Source organism: Aristolochia californica, unplaced genomic scaffold (genome assembly GCF_029961685.1).
Source record: "Aristolochia californica isolate CCGP_79_NKW_82.1479 unplaced genomic scaffold, dmAriCali1.0.hap1 SCAF_6, whole genome shotgun sequence".
In the NCBI taxonomy this organism is placed as follows: domain Eukaryota; kingdom Viridiplantae; phylum Streptophyta; class Magnoliopsida; order Piperales; family Aristolochiaceae; genus Aristolochia; species Aristolochia californica.
This window is the reverse complement of record NW_027182257.1, coordinates 38,629,762-38,648,502: the sequence shown is the minus strand read 5'-3', so window position 1 is coordinate 38,648,502 and position 18,741 is coordinate 38,629,762. Positions and strand designations below refer to the sequence as shown.

Genomic DNA, 18,741 nt, shown 5'->3' with positions numbered 1-18,741 from the left:
TTGTAGACATTGTAACACCTTCACATTACCAAAAATATAACCTTAAGGTATGGGGTAGAGCATTCAAGCCTCTTCCTCTTGGCTCAAATTACTCCATATCTCTCTCTTTTCTTCTTCCTTCTCCCTTGGTTTCTTCTCTCCTCTCTCCCAGAACTAAAATTCCTCTTTTCTCTCATTCCATTGAGATCTCTTATATTTATGTGTTGTCCTTAGAAATTAACATGGTATCAGAGTGGACAAAGATCTGAGATGAAAAAGGAGAAGAAGATGGAGAAGAAAAGGAGAAAGAAGAAGAAAAAGAAGAACAAGAAAAAGAAAAAAGTGGAGTTTATCGTTTTTCCTAAAGTCTTTCTTTCACAATTTTAGTATTTCATTAGATGTTTTACTCTCTGATTGTATGTTTCCTATAGAAAATTATATATTGTTTGAAATATCTTTGAGTCTAGTTTCCAACTCAAAAAGAATAATTGAAATCAAATTTTTATAGAAAAAGAAATTGACATCTGAAGAAGCAAAGGTCAAGCAGCAGAAAAGTTTCAAGTAGTAGCAGAAAGCCTCAAATTCCTAAAAGATTTGTATCAATATTACTGAGGATTTATATTGAGAATTATATCTCAAAAGAAAGCTATGCGTCTACTTTCTATACCAATAAACTGTTTCTCAATTTGATATTTCTTGAGAAAGATATCTACATTGGAAGAATTAAATACCAAGTTGGTATCCTTTTACACGTAAAGATCCGAATTTAAGCCAATTTTTTTGCTTCACTTTTTGACTTGGTAATGTTGGTTGAGTTTCCTATTTGTTTTCAAAATCTAGTTATGATTTTTCCAATTTGAGAATCTTTTTTTCCTTAAAAAATTTCTTTTATTGGACCTCATATTACATTAGTTTCCTTAAGAGAAGTCTTTTCCATTATGAGTTTAGTGTTCTTTTTTACAAAGTCTGAAATTTTTTATTTAGAAAGTTTTGTTTCCTATTTCTAGATTCCAAACAAGTGTCCTAAATCTCCCTCATTACAGAATTATCTCTTGAATATTTTATTTGTTAATTGGTCAAGTTGTGTTAAAAAGTAATTACCTTATTTGAGAAATCTATGTTTAGAAAATTTTCTTTATTATGTTCCATCTCAAAAATTTCTTATTGATTTTTTTAAGTTTCCATGATCTTCATGTTAATAGAGGAATTATTTTTTTTATCTCCCTCTTGAGTCAAACCTGGTCATTTTTTTATCCTTCTATTGGTCTAGCAACCCCTCATTCTTACATGGAAGCATGAAGAGCTGCATTGTGTGCCTCCTTCCTTTTGAAGTATAAGAGCAATTATCTTTTTTTACACACACCCTTAATTCCTCAAAGTACTTCTTCAATTTGTTTTTGTTAAAATCATATTAGAGTAATGCCTATAGATTCACTACCTAAAAAGTATAGGAGTGTGCCCAACATCCAGCTTGAGTCAAATTTTTTTATTCTTCACCCAAGAGGTGGTGCCACTTTTTGGAGGTATTCTAGTTGCACCAACTCATGTTCATCACTTGGTATGCTTTTCCAATTAATTTGAGCATCTTCTGTGGAAAATTCTATGGTCATATTTTTTAAATCCAAAATAATTTTCCCTAAAGTGTGCAACTGTTGCATTCCTAGCATCAAATCCGCTCCTTTTATTGGAAGGACAAAGAAATCCTCATGAATGTGAGATCCTTGGACCTTAATTGACATATTCATCACCTTAGATGAATATTGGATCTTGGTTCCTTCTCCCACCATAATTGAAAATACCAAAATTTGATATAGAGCAAGCCCAAGGTGTTTTGAGATTTTTCACATATAAAATTTTGTGTATTTCTACTATCAACCAAGAGGCATACATTTTAGCCTTTAATTCGTCCACCAAGTTGCATGGTTCTAGGTTGTAGAATTCTAGAGAGGGCATGGAAGGATACTTCAGAGTTTGAGAGCTCTTCCTCTATAATCTCGAACTAATAACTTAAGTCATCTTCTTCATCCTCAAGTAAGTACAATTAAATATTTTGCATCTGTGACCTAGAATGAATTTTTCATCACAATTGCAACATAGGCACTTGCTTCTCTTTTTGTCCATTTCTTCAAGAGTGAGCCTCTTGAATGGCTTTCGAGTTTGTCCATCCCCCCAAAAAAGTTGCTTTTGTACATATGGAATTGTCGTTTGATTGGATGGGAGAGGGTCCCTTGAGTCAAAACTATAGGAGGGGCAATTTTTCTTCTTGTACTCGAGTTTGGTAAATTATTTCAATAAGGGTTCTAAGATAGAATACCATTACCTCAACTGCTATTTCTAGTTTTAAGGCCTCCAATGAAGCTATCAACTTGAATATGTTTCGGCCAATGGACCTAATTAGCTATGCGTTCAAACTTCATTTGGTACTCTTGGGCAAAGCCAGTTTTCATGAGCTTTGGAAGAATAGAATCAAAATCTTGATACTGAGTGGACCGAAATAGTATGCAAAGAGCTTGCACAAACCCTTGTCAAGTAAGGAGAGGGCTAGTGCGGTTGTCCCATTGGAACCATCGTCTCACATCTCATTCTAGATGAAAGGAGGCTAGAAGCACCATTTGGTTTTCATTAGTTTGTTGACAAGTAAAAAATTTGTTTAGTCATATAAACCCACTATGTCGAGTCACTTTTCAGGTTTATATTTGGGAAAATCTATCCGAGCCATGTGGGTTCCTCCTCTTGTATTTATAGTGTCACATGGGGGAGAGAGGTGGTCAAAGGAAGGTGCGTTGGGGAAGGGGTGGAATGTCGATGGGCCATGGGTTGAGTAGTATGAGAAAGGTCAAGAGGATAGGAAGTGGGTTGCGGTAGTTGAGGGTAAGAGGAAGGGATATGGTCAAGTTCATGTAATGGGAATGAGTAGAAAATTTGTGATGAGGGGAAATATTGGGAAGAGAAGGTGTAGGTAGGATTAGTCGGGGAGGATAAGATAACATATCGACATTAGATTTACTTGAAACTTCATGGTCAATGGCTTGTCAAGAAGGGGAAGAGGGTCTTGTAATCCTCTTCCTAATAAGCTTAAAACATGGTGGTCAATTGTTATACTTGTCTTTCCAAACTTGAGATTTAATCACACAAGTTTTCTTGGTTAGAAGCCTCAAGGGCTTCTGATTGAGATATCTCACCAAAAATAGATTAGAATATAAAAATTATTTTTGATCCAGAAAGTATACTCGAAAAGATTTAATTTGATGTATAATTTAATATGTAAAACTCTCACCTTGAATTATTTCTAGTTGTTTGAATTGCTTTGTTTAGCAGTAGAACCTTTGCCGACTCTAATAAATATATCTCTTTATAAAGAGACCTGTTTGTCTTGAAACTTGTTTATTTTGAAACTAGACTTGAATGACTTTGATTAAAGTATAATACTATCACATAAAATATACTTCTTGTGAAGGCGATGATCTGCTTAAGCATCGGATCTAGAATCTAGCTGAATTGATCTTTTATTCAGTGAATGGTTGAGACGTAGTAGCTCCCCAAAGACTGTTCTGATACCAAATGAAAATAACCCTAATTATGAGAGGTCTGTATCTTTTCTGCAATTAAAAAGAAAAGTTGAAAGATAGAGGTTAAAAGGGCTAGAATAAGAGAGAAGGGAAGAAGAGTGGAGTAGAGGAAGAGAGGGAGATAAAGAGAGAGCTAGAAGGACAGAGAGATTTTGAAAAAAATTGACTGATTTCTTCTTGCAACCAATACATCAATTTATAATATTATTTGTGAAATTCTTTAATCAACTAGGATTACATAACTCAATGAGAGATTCTAGGAAATGATTACTTCAATCTAGGAGATATTCTAAGAATTAAAAGATTATATTAATGAAAAATAAATCTAATCTAAGTAGAATCTTATCTTATCAGGAATAGAGGGTATTTTCCTTTTTTTACCCTCAGCCCCTATGTCCCTTGGGTATTGTCTCTTTTTACTCTCAGATCCACACCCCTTGGGCATTTTTCCTGTTTTGCTCTTATGCCCCACGCCCCTTGGGTTTCTATCAATTACCTTTCTCAGTTGATGGAGGGAGGCTATTCCTCTCCTTCTCTATGAGCCTCTTTCATCGTTCACTGCCGGGAAGGTCTCCCCTCCTCTCTCTCCTCCACCTATTACAATTGCCCTCCCTCCATGGCACACTACAGGACGGAGGGTCCGCTCCTTTTAACTGCAATTATCTGCTGGGTCTTACCCTTTTCTGGTCGGATTACACTCAATTCAGCCGATCTATCTTGGCAGATGTCGTCACTTTTAACGATCTAACAATGCCCATTACGCAGAAAGTAACTCCTCTCATCCTTTGGTTAATCGAATAATATCTTCGATTTAAACCTGGAAAACTTCTCTCAAACATTTACGTTTTTTTTTCTCTTTTTTACAATTCCCGATCCGCTCGCTATGCCCAAGACAAATGCTTTTAGAAATCAAGTCCACGAGCATTTAATGGAGTGTTAGTTTTCTACATGTGCTTACCGGCTACGGGCAATCTAAGAAAATAAATTTTATCACATGCCATCTGATCAAATTCATTTATAAAAATACAAGTTGCCAGAAACAAATGCAAGCATGGAGCAAGGCGAAGATGCGACTGAAGATCTCAGGAGAACCCTGTCTAACCTCCCCTCTTGTGAAGACTACTAGCCAGAGAATCTCCCCCATTGTCTTCTTTTTTATTCGCACTGCCAAGCGTAAATGCTTCTTCCATAGTTCAGTTGAGTTTCTGCCACACATGGTCTACCCATTTGGAAATTGGAACCGACCAATCTAATAATTACCGGACAGAATTGCTATATTTTACTTCCACAGAAAAGAGGGAGAGAGGTGCCAGCAACAGAAACAACTCAAGATCATATTGAACATCTCTGCATGAATATTACTCTGATTGACAAAAAAGAGAGAACATCAAGATAATACTGAAGCAACGGAAGAACAGTTCCATGCCTGTTCAAGATAAATAGCCTCCCCGCATCACAAATTATATGCTACACACCACTCTTACCACGCTGCAGCAACCTGCATTCGAGCTCTTTCAAAAACCTCCCGCTGCAAGCATTGCCAACTTCTCAGTACTTCGTGAAATGTTGGAGGACCTCAAAGTAGTCTGGGAAGGTTTTCCGAGTGCATCCTGGGTCCTTAATGGTGACATGAACGTCTCCGCACGCAGCCAAAGAAAACGCCATGGCCATCCTGTGATCATCATAGGTGTCGATTGATGACACGTCCAAGTTCTCTGGTGGAGTTATGATGCAGTAGTCTGGACCTTCCTCCACGGTTGCTCCTAGCTGGAAAAAAAACCCCCATAATAATTGCTGAGAAAAATGCTGACAGGGAAAGGAGAGGAAAGGGTAAGAAATGCTTCTCTGGTGTAACGAAAGCTGGAAACCAGTGCACCAACCTTTCTGAGTTCTGTACATATTGCAATCATTCTTTCAGTCTCCTTAACTCTCCAAGATGCAACTGAGAAAAAAACAATTCTTGATCAGACAGGTTCACTAAAATTTTTACCTATATAAAACTTAAACCTCCCAAAATAAGTAGTCCTCTTAACTAGTGGGGACATCAGGAAAAAACCTACCATCCCGAATGGCGGTGGGGCCATCAGCAAAAAGTGCAACCACTGCAAGGGTCATCGCGACGTCAGGCATTTTGTTCATGTTGACATCAATTGCACTTAACCGCTTCTTCTTGGACGGATCCAGAGGTGGACCTGTTACTGTAACACTTGTATCAGTCCAACTTACCTTTGCGCCCATTTGCTCAAGGACTTCTGCAAATTTGACATCACCCTGTAGAAAATATCAGGGTACAATCAAATTCAGACTCATGAGTTACAGAATATGCACTAACTGATGATACCTGTAGGCTGGCGGTGCCACAGCCTTCCACAGTAACAGTCCCACCAGTGATTGCTGCACCCGCGAGAAAATAGCTAGCACTTGATGCATCGCCCTCAACATAAGCCTTTCCCGGGGACCTGTTGGTTAAATTTGGACCAGCATAGGCAGTTAGACTTGTCAATAACTTTTTATTTTATTTTTGGATAACAGGAATAATCAATAAGTTACAATCAAGGTTCACCAAAAGTGGGATCCAATAAACTTACTTGTACTTTTGACCTCCCCTAACCAAGAAACTGCTCCAGTTGTCATCATGCTCGACAGTTACACCAAAACGTTCCATCAATTTCAAAGTCATCTCAACATATGGAACAGAAATAAGCTTATCCACAATCTCAATTTCCACATCTCTGAGGGCCAACGGGGCAGACATAAGCAATGCAGTAAGGTATTGACTGCTTATGGATCCAGAGATTTTAACCTGAAAGTAGGCAGGTCTAGATTATATCTTCATGCACCACGTGGTGGCAAAACAAGACCTAATGAATTTAAACTGAAACGATCCATAGGAAACATAGTAAGATATGCAGCTTCTTCATTTTATTCTCAGACTTCCAACTAAACCTAAACTACCTTTCCCCCGGGCAACCCTCCATTTGCATTGACAGAAACAGGAGGACAATTTGTACCCAGCGTACACTCAACATCTGCTCCAAGCTGCTTCAGACCATCAACAAGGTCACCAATAGGTCTCTCCCTCATGCGTGGAACCCCATCAAGTATGTATCTGAAAATATTCAAGCAGAACTGTCTCAAATTAGAGAATAGAAATCATCAGTATTCCATCTGCTGCATAGTAATGTTCATCAAGGTGGCTTAGTGTGTTTAGGATTATATTTCTAGGATATACCTTCTAGAATTCAATTAATGGAATATAATTTTCTATTATAAATATTTTCAAAATACAGAACTCCAGAGTTAGTGTGGCTCTAAATTACTATAAAAGGTTAAAGTCATGGTCAATTCAAAAAGGTTATTGATATAATTCACAATATTGTCATAGAAAGGGAGCTAGAGAGATCCCTAGGGTATTATTTGTATTTAATAGTGGTAGAATAGGAAAAATTATTGCAAATTGGGTGCCAATTTGGAGGAAGCAAGGGCCCCTTTAGGGGTAGTTTGGTCTTTTTTATTTGAAAAAGTCAAAGTCAAAAAGTGATTTTCATAATTAGGAGTCTTAGTTCCCTTTTTTATGTAATTTCTTAAATTAGAAGGTCCTAAAGTCTTCTAGTCCTAGTTTAGTTGTTTAAGTCATAGTTGAACTAGGAGTTTCTACGTTGCATGTAATTGAATTCTATAAATAGAAGAGGCTAGGATAGGGCAAAATTATGCCTAAAGCCTGATTTATATTTATGTTTTTCTCTCTCCCTCTCCTCTAAAATTTGTGCTCCTCTCCCCGTCTCTCTTCTCACTCATCCCCTAACCCTAATTCTTTCTCTTCTCTCTTCTCTTCTTCTCCTTCTTCCCTCTTCTTTAATTTTCTAAATTCTCAATCCTCCTAACCCTCTTATCTCTTCTCTCTTGTCCTCCCACGTGACTATCCTCTCTGTCCCACAATCTCTCCCTTCGTCACTTCTTCCCTACACTTAATTGAAGAAGATAGGTCCTTCCTAAGAAGGTTCCTATAAAGTGGTATCAGAGCAGTCCCTTTGGACCTTTTCTAGACATGGTCAATACTAGAAGCATGGAAAAAATAACAAGAAGCAGCAGCCTTGCAAGCCCTAGTGATGAAGACTTACAGGATTTTTAGCTCAGACTCTTGGGCATCAGGTATCCAACATGATGACCAAACTAGATGAACTCACTCTTTGGATGGAGTCATATGAGGAGAAAAAGGCTTCAAGATCCACATCACCATCAACTCAGCCACTGGAGACAGACAAGACCAGTTCTTGCACAAGCCTCTACATCTTCTACCCCACACCCTTGTTGCCCACACCATCCATAACCCACCATGCCACCAATCCAAGCTTCTTCCTCAGTCTTTTAACAAACCCCATCCTATAGTCCTTCCATCTCAGCCCACCCCAATCCTCATTCTTCCCATCCCTACCACCAAGAAACTCCCCACTAGCCCATGCCCCACTCTACTACATACCCAATCCCAACCACCCACCCCCATGACAACCTCCTTTCTCAATACCACCCTATCCCCCAAATCAGCCCATACCACACTTATTCCACCAACACTAACCTTAACCCTCCACAACAAAATAGCCTTCACTCAACCCATCACTTCAACCCTAACCCTCAGATTTCCACAATGTACCACCCAACTTCTCACTCAACCCGACCACCATCCATTGAGCAACCTCCCTACCGTTCAAATTATCTCCAACCAAGAATAGCTAAATTTGACTTCCCCAACTACAAAGCAGAAGACGACCCAACTGATTGGACTTTTATGGCTGGACAGTTCTTTGCTTTTCATGCCACTGGGGAAGACCAAAAGGTGTTGCTAGCATCCTTTGACTTGGAAGGGGATACCAGAAGATGGTTCCAGTGGCACAACAACGCCAACCTTCTCCTCACCTGGTAAAAGTTTGTCCAAGCCCTATGTATTCGCTTTGGGCCAACTTTGTAGCAAGTCTTTGACTCTCTCCTAACCAAGCTTCAACAGAGTGGCTTAGTTAGGGACTACTAAGCTGAGTTTGAACGAATTTCCAACAATGTCCAATGGCTGGATCACATACAACTGGGAAGTTTTATTGGAGCATGTTAGAAAATCCATTGAAGGGTAACATCATCATTTGACACTTATTGTAATGTCCAGCAGCTACATTATCTTATTCCCCTATGTTCATTTTTGTCTCTAGTTCTATTTTCATGTAATTTAAACAAGTATGTAGGGAGATATAAGGGTTTAAGTAATTTTTTAAGTTATAGGGGCATTTCTGTAAGTTTTACTAAATTTTCTTATAAAATGATCGAGGGTCGAGCTCCAGGGGTAGTTTGGTCTTTTTATTTGAAAAAATCAAAGTCAAAAAGTGGTTTTCCTAATTTTTTTTTTGATGAATGTGTGTATATTGATAAACAGAGAAAGGAATACAAACCTAGCTTTGGGGGGCGGACTCCACAACACAGTGTTGGAGAGACACACCCGCTTTAGCCTAAGAGTCTGCTAAGTGATTAGCAGAGCGTGGAATTTGTTTCCATATACAATTTAACCCAGAAAGAAAATAACAGATTTCTTTAAACATATCCCAATGTCGCCACAGAGGTTGACCATGGTTTGCACACCAATTGATGACTACTGTTGAATCACCTTCGATACAGAGGAGGCCTGTGAGATGGCTGGTGAAGACCTTGAGACCGTGCAGAAGGCCAGAAAGTTCTGCAGTAGTCGAATTTGTGCTGCCAAGGAGACCCACATAAGAGAAGAGAAATTCACTATTTTCATAGTGGTTTTCCTAACTAGGAGACGTAGTTCCCTTTCTTATGTAATTTCTTAAGTTAGAAAGTTCTAGAGTCTTAGAGTCCTAGTCTAGTTATTGTTTAAGTCATAGTTGAACTATGAGTTTTTATTTTGCATACAATTGAATTCTATAAATAGAAGAGGCTAGGCTAGGCTAGGCACGGGCAAAATTATGCCTAAAACCTGATTAAAATTTTTTCTCTCTCCTTTCCTCCAAAATTAGTGCTCCTCTTTCCCTTTCTCTCCTCACTCATCCCCTAACCCTAATTCTTTCTCTTATCTTCTTTTCCTTCTTCCCTCTTCTTTAATCTTTTAAATTCTCAACCCTCCTAAGCCTCTCTCTCTTCTTTCTTATCCTCTCACTAACTATCCTCTCTTCCTCAATCTCTCCCTTTCTCTCTTCTTACTTCCTCTTCTTCCATACAATTATCCTTACCTATTTTTTTCCGGCCACCTAGCCTCCAAATTCACTTCTTCCCTACACTTAATTGAAGAAGATAGGTCCTTCCTAAGAAGGTTCCTATCAGTTATCTGTTTGAAAAAGGTTAAAGTCATCATTGTTCTTGTTGTGTTTTTGTTTTAAAGAAGCATTTTTTTTAATAAAGATGTATTTCGAGAGAAAGGTTTTTTTTTAGATGCATGTTAATGAAAGTTGTCTTTCAAGAGTTTATTTCCATTGCCAGAGAATGGAAATAGAATTCTACAAGCTAAAGAATTTTTTGGCCATAGGAATTCTTGTGAGCATTAATTCCAGACATACATGGAATTTGAAAATAAACAGAATTAAAATTCTAGAAGTTATAACTCCAGACCAATTCCCAACAAACTAACCCTCAGAACAAAATCCCAAAACAGACCTTGCTTTTCCACCAGCAGCTGTGACTGCAGCAGTCAATGGACGCATTGCTGTTCCTGCATTTCCTAGGAAAAGCTTCACTTCATCAGTTGATTTTTTGCCCACAGGGAACAACCCGCCACAACCTTGCACAGTTGCTCTTCTCAATTCTCTGTCATCTTCTACAGAAAGTCCAAGAATCCTCAGAGCTCCAAGCATATAGTGGATGTCATCGCTACTTAGTAAGTTATCTACAATTGTTGTTCCCTGGTAAATATGAGAAGACCTTCAATATGATGTCAGAGTATCAAAAGCAACAATAGGACAAACTAAGGATAGATATAGATATGAAGTTAGTACATCAGGTAGATGACTATTATTTGCTATTAGTTGCAGAAATCTGTGACCAAAAAACACTCAGATCATTGTCAGAACAAGAAAGTGAGACTACAATTTTCAGCAACAAGTGGGGGATGATATCTCCAAAAGCACTATAGAAATATGGTAAACACTGGAAACATGCAAAGCACAACTAATAAATGCATTTAAATATGTCCATATATCACACGCAAAACATGTGTCAGGATGATAGTTCATTAATCAATCTTGTTATGTTCTCTCTGGGGTACATGAATGGTAGTTTTTTCATTATATAATGATGAGAAAAGAATGCTTAAAATTCCAGCCAAAATATTGATAAAAGCAAGCACATAATGTAAGGAACCTACACTCGAAGAGCTTGAGATAGGTCCTGAGCTAGAGAGAAAATGCAGGAGAAAGAGAAAACTGGCACTGGGTTGAGATATTTAATGTGCTTGGCAGACAAATAGAGAGAAATCAATTGAACTAGAGAATTCTAGTTGCCCTTCCTCGTGCTATGTTGTATTCATTGATGCTACAGCAGTGGTAACCACGCAGGCTGGTGATTTTCTCATTATGACAAAAAGACCCCTATATTCTTTGTACTGTTTACAGAAAGCTACAAAATAACTCTATGTGCCTAGTACAATAACTAGATATACCTAATATTGATACCTAATCCACCCTTCCAACAATGAACCTTGTCCTCGAGGTTCAGTTACGATAGAGGCTCATGTCATCCCACTTGATCCACAAACATGCATCAGCTACGACTAAACATGTCATGTCATCCCACTTCATCCACAAACATGCACACCTCATACATGTATGTATCCCCAAAGTTTTAAAATAAGTAGAGCAAGTCTCTTATGTCGGAGTCCAAGAGTAAACTTTTCATCAGAACTAAAGCATAACTCTTGAGATTGTTGCGTTGCTCTAACATCAACTTTATGAAGGGTTTTCGATTGTCAATGCCCCAATATCTACTAGCTGGCATTGTCTTTAGCTCGTAAGATCAGGTTGTGCGCATGCATGTGCACAAGGTTAATGACCTCCAATATTGTCTTTGGCTTGAAGATGCATATATCAGTGGCTATTTTTGGCTTAAACCGGCACACAAAGCAACCGACTTAAGCTTCTCCAATGACTCAAAAGTGGTTTGCTAATTGTTCAATCTTGTCTTGTGATTCACCAAGCTTGTTCCACCTAGCTTAGGAAGTGCTATGTTGAAGTCCTCGTACTAGGTTGGCCTAAAACAGACACATCAGACTTGAACAATGGAGTCCCAGTTGAGGCTAGGACATGATTTAGAGTACCACTTGCACCATGGAAGTGCCTATCCTTCCAAGTTGAAGGAGGCAAGAAACACCTTTTGATCTTCCACAATCTATGAAAATTTTCTTAGCTATGTGTAATTGGTCAAATATTCATTGAGCTTGTACTTGGGGAAGTCTAGTTGTGAGTGCCTTGGTTGTAGGCAGAATCATTTGGTTACTGGTCACATTTCTTGCCACTCAAGTGGGTATGTCTTCAAAAAGCTTGAACTTTCTTGGTTCAGTCTCCCTACACATATCTCTACCAAATCCTTCAATTTGTCTCGTTTAATCAATCACCTCCTTTTTACTGTAGAATTTGAGCAAGTGTTTATTGGAGCCGACTTTCACTTTCTATTTGAGTCAACTCCAAGCAATTGATTGCATATTGATGATCAGCCAAATCAGACTCAATGCAATCTATGCGGGTAGTAAATTTTCTCTCTATTTGTCAAGTCGTCTTTAGTAGAAATTTGTAATGGTTCCTGTCATGAGTTGCCTTGAGACTTCAAACCTGCGTGGTATAAATGCAGAAAACTTTTGTCTTCAATCAAACTAGTAGAACTATTTGATATGAATCGAATCTCCACCTTAGTGTAATGCAAGACTAACTAACCTCATGTCCAAGAGAAAGGGAAAAGACAGAGAATGACAAGACTAGGGTTCCCTAACATGAATCTCCAAAACAAAACCACAAAGGATGTCTTCTACTAACCCATACTTATGCCCAACTCTATTCCCCACAGTGGCAACGCTATGACCATCACTGCTCTTATACCATACTGTTAGGAACCTAATCTCAAAAAGCTTGAGACAAGAGCTAAGCTGGACAAAGAAAATGCAGAAAAGAGGAAGTTGACATTGGGCTTGGGTTTTGATATCTGACATGCTTGGTGGACCCCCCTCATGCTATCTCAGAAGAGGGACCCACATTGGCAGGCACCCCCTACAACCTCTGACCCTAATTCTCTCCTACTGACCCTGTGTCCCTAACACTGATTAGAACTAAATATGACACAGCATAAATCTAGTTAAATTTCTGAAGAGCTACTGCTTTAGGCGATTCACATGTTGTCTTAAACGCAATCACCTGATTCTGTGTTCAAATAAACTTTATATTGTTTATCTTTCTCAATGTCTTGTGAAGCACGAATGATGAAGTAGTATAGTGGTCAAACACAATGTCATGTCCATGCTGAAGTACAAAAAGTGCATCGAATTTGTACACAGTAATCATTACCAACACAAAGGTTTTTTAGTCATTCCAAACTCTATTTCTAATTTCAAATTATTATATTTCTGTCTGGACCATACAATTTTCTTCGCAGGTTTAGCTGATTACTTTTCAGCCGTATGATTTAATAATGGCTAGCAACCTACAAATTTGTAAACCAAAAAGGGGGCAGAAAACTAAAATCATAACCAAGATGATAAGCTAAGAGATCAAAACGTCCAGTTGCACTAAATGGAGGAACGAGAAAAGGACAGTAACCATTATCTCTTCTTATTCAACAAAATCATATCACCAAAAAAGACAAACCTAAAGAAACTTCCATGTTGAGAAGGAAACATGGACCATTACTATCCTTTCAGGTTTATCTTCCAAATTAATGAGGGTATTTTTGGCTTTTCTTTTTGAAATTAATGAACTTTATTAAGCACAAGAGAACAAGCAATAAGAAATTAGGGAAGGAATCCTGAAACAACAAGAGATTGGAGGGGAATCCCACTCCTAGTAAGGGCATCGGCTAAAGAGTTGGCCAATCACAGTACATGAGGCCCTGACAGAGGGCCATGAGCTCTGCAATAGTTGAATCCCACGTCTCCAAAGGCCCTGAATAAGTGAGGAGGGTGCTTCCCTTTTGAACAGCAGATGGCACCACCAAAGCCTGTTGAACCCAGATTACCAAGTGAACTGCTGTTGAAGTTGAGCTTGAGAACGCTCGGTGGTGGAAGGGTCCACTCATGAACAGGTGGGCTAGGTGACAAGGCGGACATCTAGGCAATAAGATGCTAGTTGTTATGGATAGGGATGCTGCCCAGATGGACAAACTTCTTTCTAGTGAGGATCCAAGAAGATTTCTACCTAATGATGCATGTTGCAATTCATCGGTACTGGCAAACTTGAAGTTGAAGCGGCGGTTGTTTTTTCCCTTCAAAACCCCCAAGGGATGTGACCCAGGCAAGCCGAAAGGAGGGTTTTGCCCAGAAGCAGGAAGGGGTTCCCAAGAAGCTAGAGGCAAGTGGAAGTGAAATCGCTAGGAAAGCAAACTTGAGTACTAATGAGATTAAACAGTTGAGTCCATACTCTCCAAGCAAAAGGTCAGTGGAGAAGTGTGTGAGAAACACTCTCTTCACAAAGGCCGCAGAGGGGGCAACGGATAGTAGGTCTCATATTGCCACGTTTTCCAAGGTTGTCAATTGTCAAAATTTTGTTGTGTAGAGCGCTCCAAATAAAAAATTTGATCTTTGGAGCGCTCCTAAACCCGGCCTTGGTAAGGAGCCTTCCCCGCCAAGTTGCAAGTCTGCCTTCTATCTTCTCGACTAGTGGAGCCCACGAATTTTTAGGAAGGCAACTGTTGAAGAGGGAGAGGCCCAGGTATGTGGTGGGTTGAGTGGCGGTGGTACATCCAAGGCAATCAGCCATGGACTAGAGAGCCTCCATAGTGTGGAATCCCATAACGGTGGTTTTGCGCTAGTTAATCTTCTGCCCAAACGAGATTTCAAAAAACCCAAGAAGGGCTTTGATTCTTTTGACTTGATCAAGTATGTCGTTACCAAACCAGAGAGTGTCATCTGCAACTTAAGAGCTCCACCAAGGTTTTGTAACAGGAAAATATCAAAATAAATATGATTAACAATATGTCTGTTTTGTAAAACATTCACTAGAACAAATTTTGACCTACCCTAGCGACTTAAGAGCTTCACCAAGGTTTTCCAAATTGGTACAATGTCGATAACTGGGAACTCATAGTTTGCAGAAGGACATGCAACTACCGTAATAAGGTGCAGGCAGATGATATCCTTAGCATCAGTGATCATAACTTAATCGATACAAAATGTGTTTCACATTGACCACTTCCTATATAATTATTGAAAACAATGTATCATATAGATATTTTAGCCGGGTGGTACCTTTCCTACGTGAGCTATGGACTAAAACAGATAGCTGAATATTAGATATAAGTCAACTGTAAAGCAACCACCAACCCCAAGCCTCAACAAATATCAAACTATTTTGGTTCCTAAACATTACGACATAAAGCTCAGCTTGTTGTCTTCTACTAAAATTGAACCTCTTCTAAAGTAATCAAGGGGATACATCAACAGAATCATTTACTAGAACTTACTACCAACAACAAGAAAACACTGTATGTGTAATGAACACTTAATCAGCACTCAGTAACTGACGAAAAGAAGAAAAAATTGATAAAAATCAATTTCGCTCACAGCCAGTCTGGATTCGACAGGACAAATGTTAATAACCAGTTGGAAGTAGAACTAGTCCAAGAGTCAGAACAGATGAATTCACCTCAGAGAGAGCCGCAAGGAGTAAAATTCGATTAGACAGCGATTTCGACCCAGGCAGCTTAATTGTGCCCGTGATCTCTTTTATGGGTTGCAAGACGATCTCCGGTAAAGCTGAAGGCTTCTCAGCGGCGACGACAGCAGCCGAAACTCTGAGAAAAACCGGCGCGATAGAACCAGAACCGGGTCTGTGGCTTTTCAAGCCCCCAAAAGCCGACAACTGACAGTCGGATCCCATCCATAGAGAGGCCAGCCTCCTGGGTCTCTGTGTTTTGCTCGCATGGGCCGGGAAGCGGCAACTCCTCCGGCCATTCGCTATACCAGCTTGTGCCATCGCCTCTACACCCTCGATCAATTCCTTCCTCCGCCTCAACTGGAGATCGGGGAGAATGGTTTAACAGAGAGATAAGAAGTATATTTTCTGCTCCTACCAACAAACTGCGAAACGGAAAACCAGGGAAGGTAGCCGGAGTTGGTCTCACCTACCTTCTTACTAAACACGACTCACTTCGTCGGCGACTCGTTTGTCACTTGAGTCGACAGTGGACTTTGGTCAACATTGGCGTCGATCCACAATATCCAGTTAACGGTTTCGAGGAATAAGTGGTCAGGATGACGTTTAAACAAGGTGGGGACGCATCTTCTATTGCAGCCTGACACCATTTTGAGCACGTTTTAGTGTTGCTATATAATAACACTCCCACCAGCAAAGCCCGCGAGCTACAAGAAACCTAGTTATTGCATGTTTCATCTTTATATAAAAGAGATAGATACCAAAACACAATATATTTAAGATCATATATATTTCTATTACTTCTTGTTAAAAATTTGTTACGGTCCTGGGGTTAAGCACCTATGCTTTCCGCTCCTAACAGGCCGGTCTTTTGGGTAGTATTGACTAGATACTTAACAAAACTATAACCTTAAATATTCCAAGTCCTATATTAAACCACACATAGTAGAATAACTTTTCTCATAAAATTTCTACACAATACTAACATTGTCATAGTTTTACATAAAAAAACACATTTAGGACCCGAGAGATAAAATAACAGATTGGGACAATGGATACATCACAAATAACTAAATGATAGACAAAGTATAAGCATAACGTATATAATGTATAGAAGAGCTTGCCCCAAGGTAATGAAGAGTTATACTGATTGAACCATTTACTATTAATTAGCCAACTAATGACCAATGTATCATTCTTGAATCATTTCACATAAGAACTATCTTCTTCATCAATAGGTGGAGTTGGTTTGGTTGAGTGACGTAAAATGTCTTGAGTGATTAGAAACCTCTTAACCGATTATGGCCAACTCAGGTAATTGGACAACCCTCTCAAGGGTATGGTATAGTAGTAATCATGAGGAAGTCACTTTTACTTCCCATATTGTCTTCAGCCATCAAATATCAAACTAGAAATACTCTTAGGGGGGTTAGTCAACAAAACGAAAATTTGATCTTCATCTTCATTTTCATTTCATGCATCTATCTGATCTTCATCTTCGAAATGGGTGTTAGTGTAGACAAGTTTGTGTCCACTGGAAAACAATTTCCAGTGTTAGTGCCCCCTAAATGAAGAAAACACAGAAAATAAGAGAATTAGTAACTTGTAAAGTATACTTAATTAAAATATAATACTTAAACATTAAATCAGGTAAAATAAACATTATTACTACACGAATAACTAATTTAATGTATAACTAAAATATATTAATGTACTAATTAATTTAATTATATATTATATTAGTTAAAGATTACTGTTTATTGTACATTAATACAGTAATTACGTGAGTCAATTAACTATACACATGATTAATCATAAAAAAAAATAACGTTAAAAATAACATAAACGAATATAATACATTTAAGTTATTAATTTATTTATAATATATGGTGTTCTTTAACATAAAAAAGTCATGATTAAATAGGCAAAATCTATCAAATACTAACATTAACACACTATATATTTTTTACATATTATTAATTAAAAATATTTTTCCATTAAATTTAAAACCATTGATTTCATTAATTATAAAAATGAGTTAATTAAACTCGGTGCTCAATTAATTTTTTCCTAACTTAGGAAAAATTGATGAACAATGCTTCGTCTTCCTCTTCCTGGCGCAGAACAGTTCGGGAGAACAACTTCCTCTTCTCCCCCTCACCTAAGCAGTATTCCGAGCTAACTCGGACTAGGTTGAGGCTGCTCGAGCAGAAATTTTTTTTCCGCAAGATGTCGTCATCTTCGAACAGTGTAGGGTTGTCTTCTCTGAACGAGAACTCGGTAGGAGATCACAGAGAAAAGCGGCCATCGTCTTCTTCAACAACGGCGCCAATAGCATCAGAAGCACTTTGCTGAATAGGGAAATCGATACCTAATCGAAGTAGAAATTACGCAATTGATGCACCAATGTCAAAATTGAAGAAAATCGAAATCAAAATGGGGAAATTGAATGAAATCGGAAGACCGAGAGAGGGCGAGCCCGAGAGAAGACCGAGAGACGGAGGCCGGAGAAGAGAGGGAGTAGAGACGGAGGCCGGAGAAGAGAGGGAGTAGAGACGGAGGCCGGAGAGGAGAGTCCGAGAGAAGAGAGGGAGCAGAGATATCGGGGGCACAGGGAGACGAGAGAGGGGGTGCGGGAGAGGGAGGAAAAAATGAAAATGAGGACGCGAGAGAGAGGGGGGTGCGAGGAGAGAGAGGGGAAAAAAATGTCGCGGGTTCGAACCCCCGCGATTCCTTCATCTGGATGAATGGTAAAAAGGGTCGGAAACCACTTGAACTTTTCTATAACGTCCCCCCCCACCCCTAGTTATGCAATATAGAGTAGGGAGCTCATTAACCATGTATTAATTCACTTCTCAATTGACTAAATAAGTCAATCTAAGTCAAGGCAACAATCCAAACCAAAGGATGAATCAATTCAATCTTATATCATCAAGATGAACCAAAGTATCAACTCGAACATAATCTTGGCAAGAATGAGAAGAACTCAAGCATACTCTTGCCATAAATCATTCAATCATGCTTCAAATAAACATCCTTATGTTGTTCATTATCAATTAGATACACCACATATCTTTCTTATACAAGAAGAAATATTAATCAATCAAATTTTTTACACCTTGGCGCTAACTATCTCTAACAAAAAAAAAAGATACACCACATATCTTTCTTATACAAGAAGAAATATTAATCAATCAAATCATGAAAGATTTTTTTACACCTTGGCGCTAACTATCTCTAAAAAAAAAAACTTTTACTTCCTTTTTTTATGGATTCATTTGGGAAGAAATCTGAACACTAATCTCAACGGGGAATGAAGATAAAATAGCATCAAAGAAGCATCTTCT

The 18,741-nt window shown here is 38.6% G+C and overlaps 1 protein-coding gene across 2 annotated transcripts; it reads right to left on the bottom strand.

The window, feature by feature from the left end:
- Nucleotides 1-4,804: 4,804 nt before the first annotated feature.
- LOC137933916 (3-phosphoshikimate 1-carboxyvinyltransferase 2-like) lies at nt 4,805-15,909 on the bottom strand. 2 transcript variants are annotated; one of them, XM_068778026.1, is made up of 9 exons: nt 15,868-15,909; nt 15,386-15,754; nt 10,203-10,447; nt 6,504-6,657; nt 6,137-6,351; nt 5,890-6,007; nt 5,609-5,819; nt 5,429-5,490; nt 4,805-5,315 (listed from the first exon to the last, which is right to left on the bottom strand). In XM_068778026.1, exons 2-9 carry the CDS (start codon nt 15,713-15,715, stop codon nt 5,097-5,099), a joined length of 1,554 nt encoding a protein of 517 aa, XP_068634127.1. In that variant the 5' UTR covers nt 15,716-15,754; nt 15,868-15,909; the 3' UTR covers nt 4,805-5,096. The 2 variants fall into 2 exon arrangements, with proteins under 2 accessions (XP_068634127.1, XP_068634126.1); XM_068778025.1 differs by lacking the exon at nt 15,868-15,909 and having other exon boundaries at nt 15,386-15,857.
- Nucleotides 15,910-18,741: the final 2,832 nt, after the last annotated feature.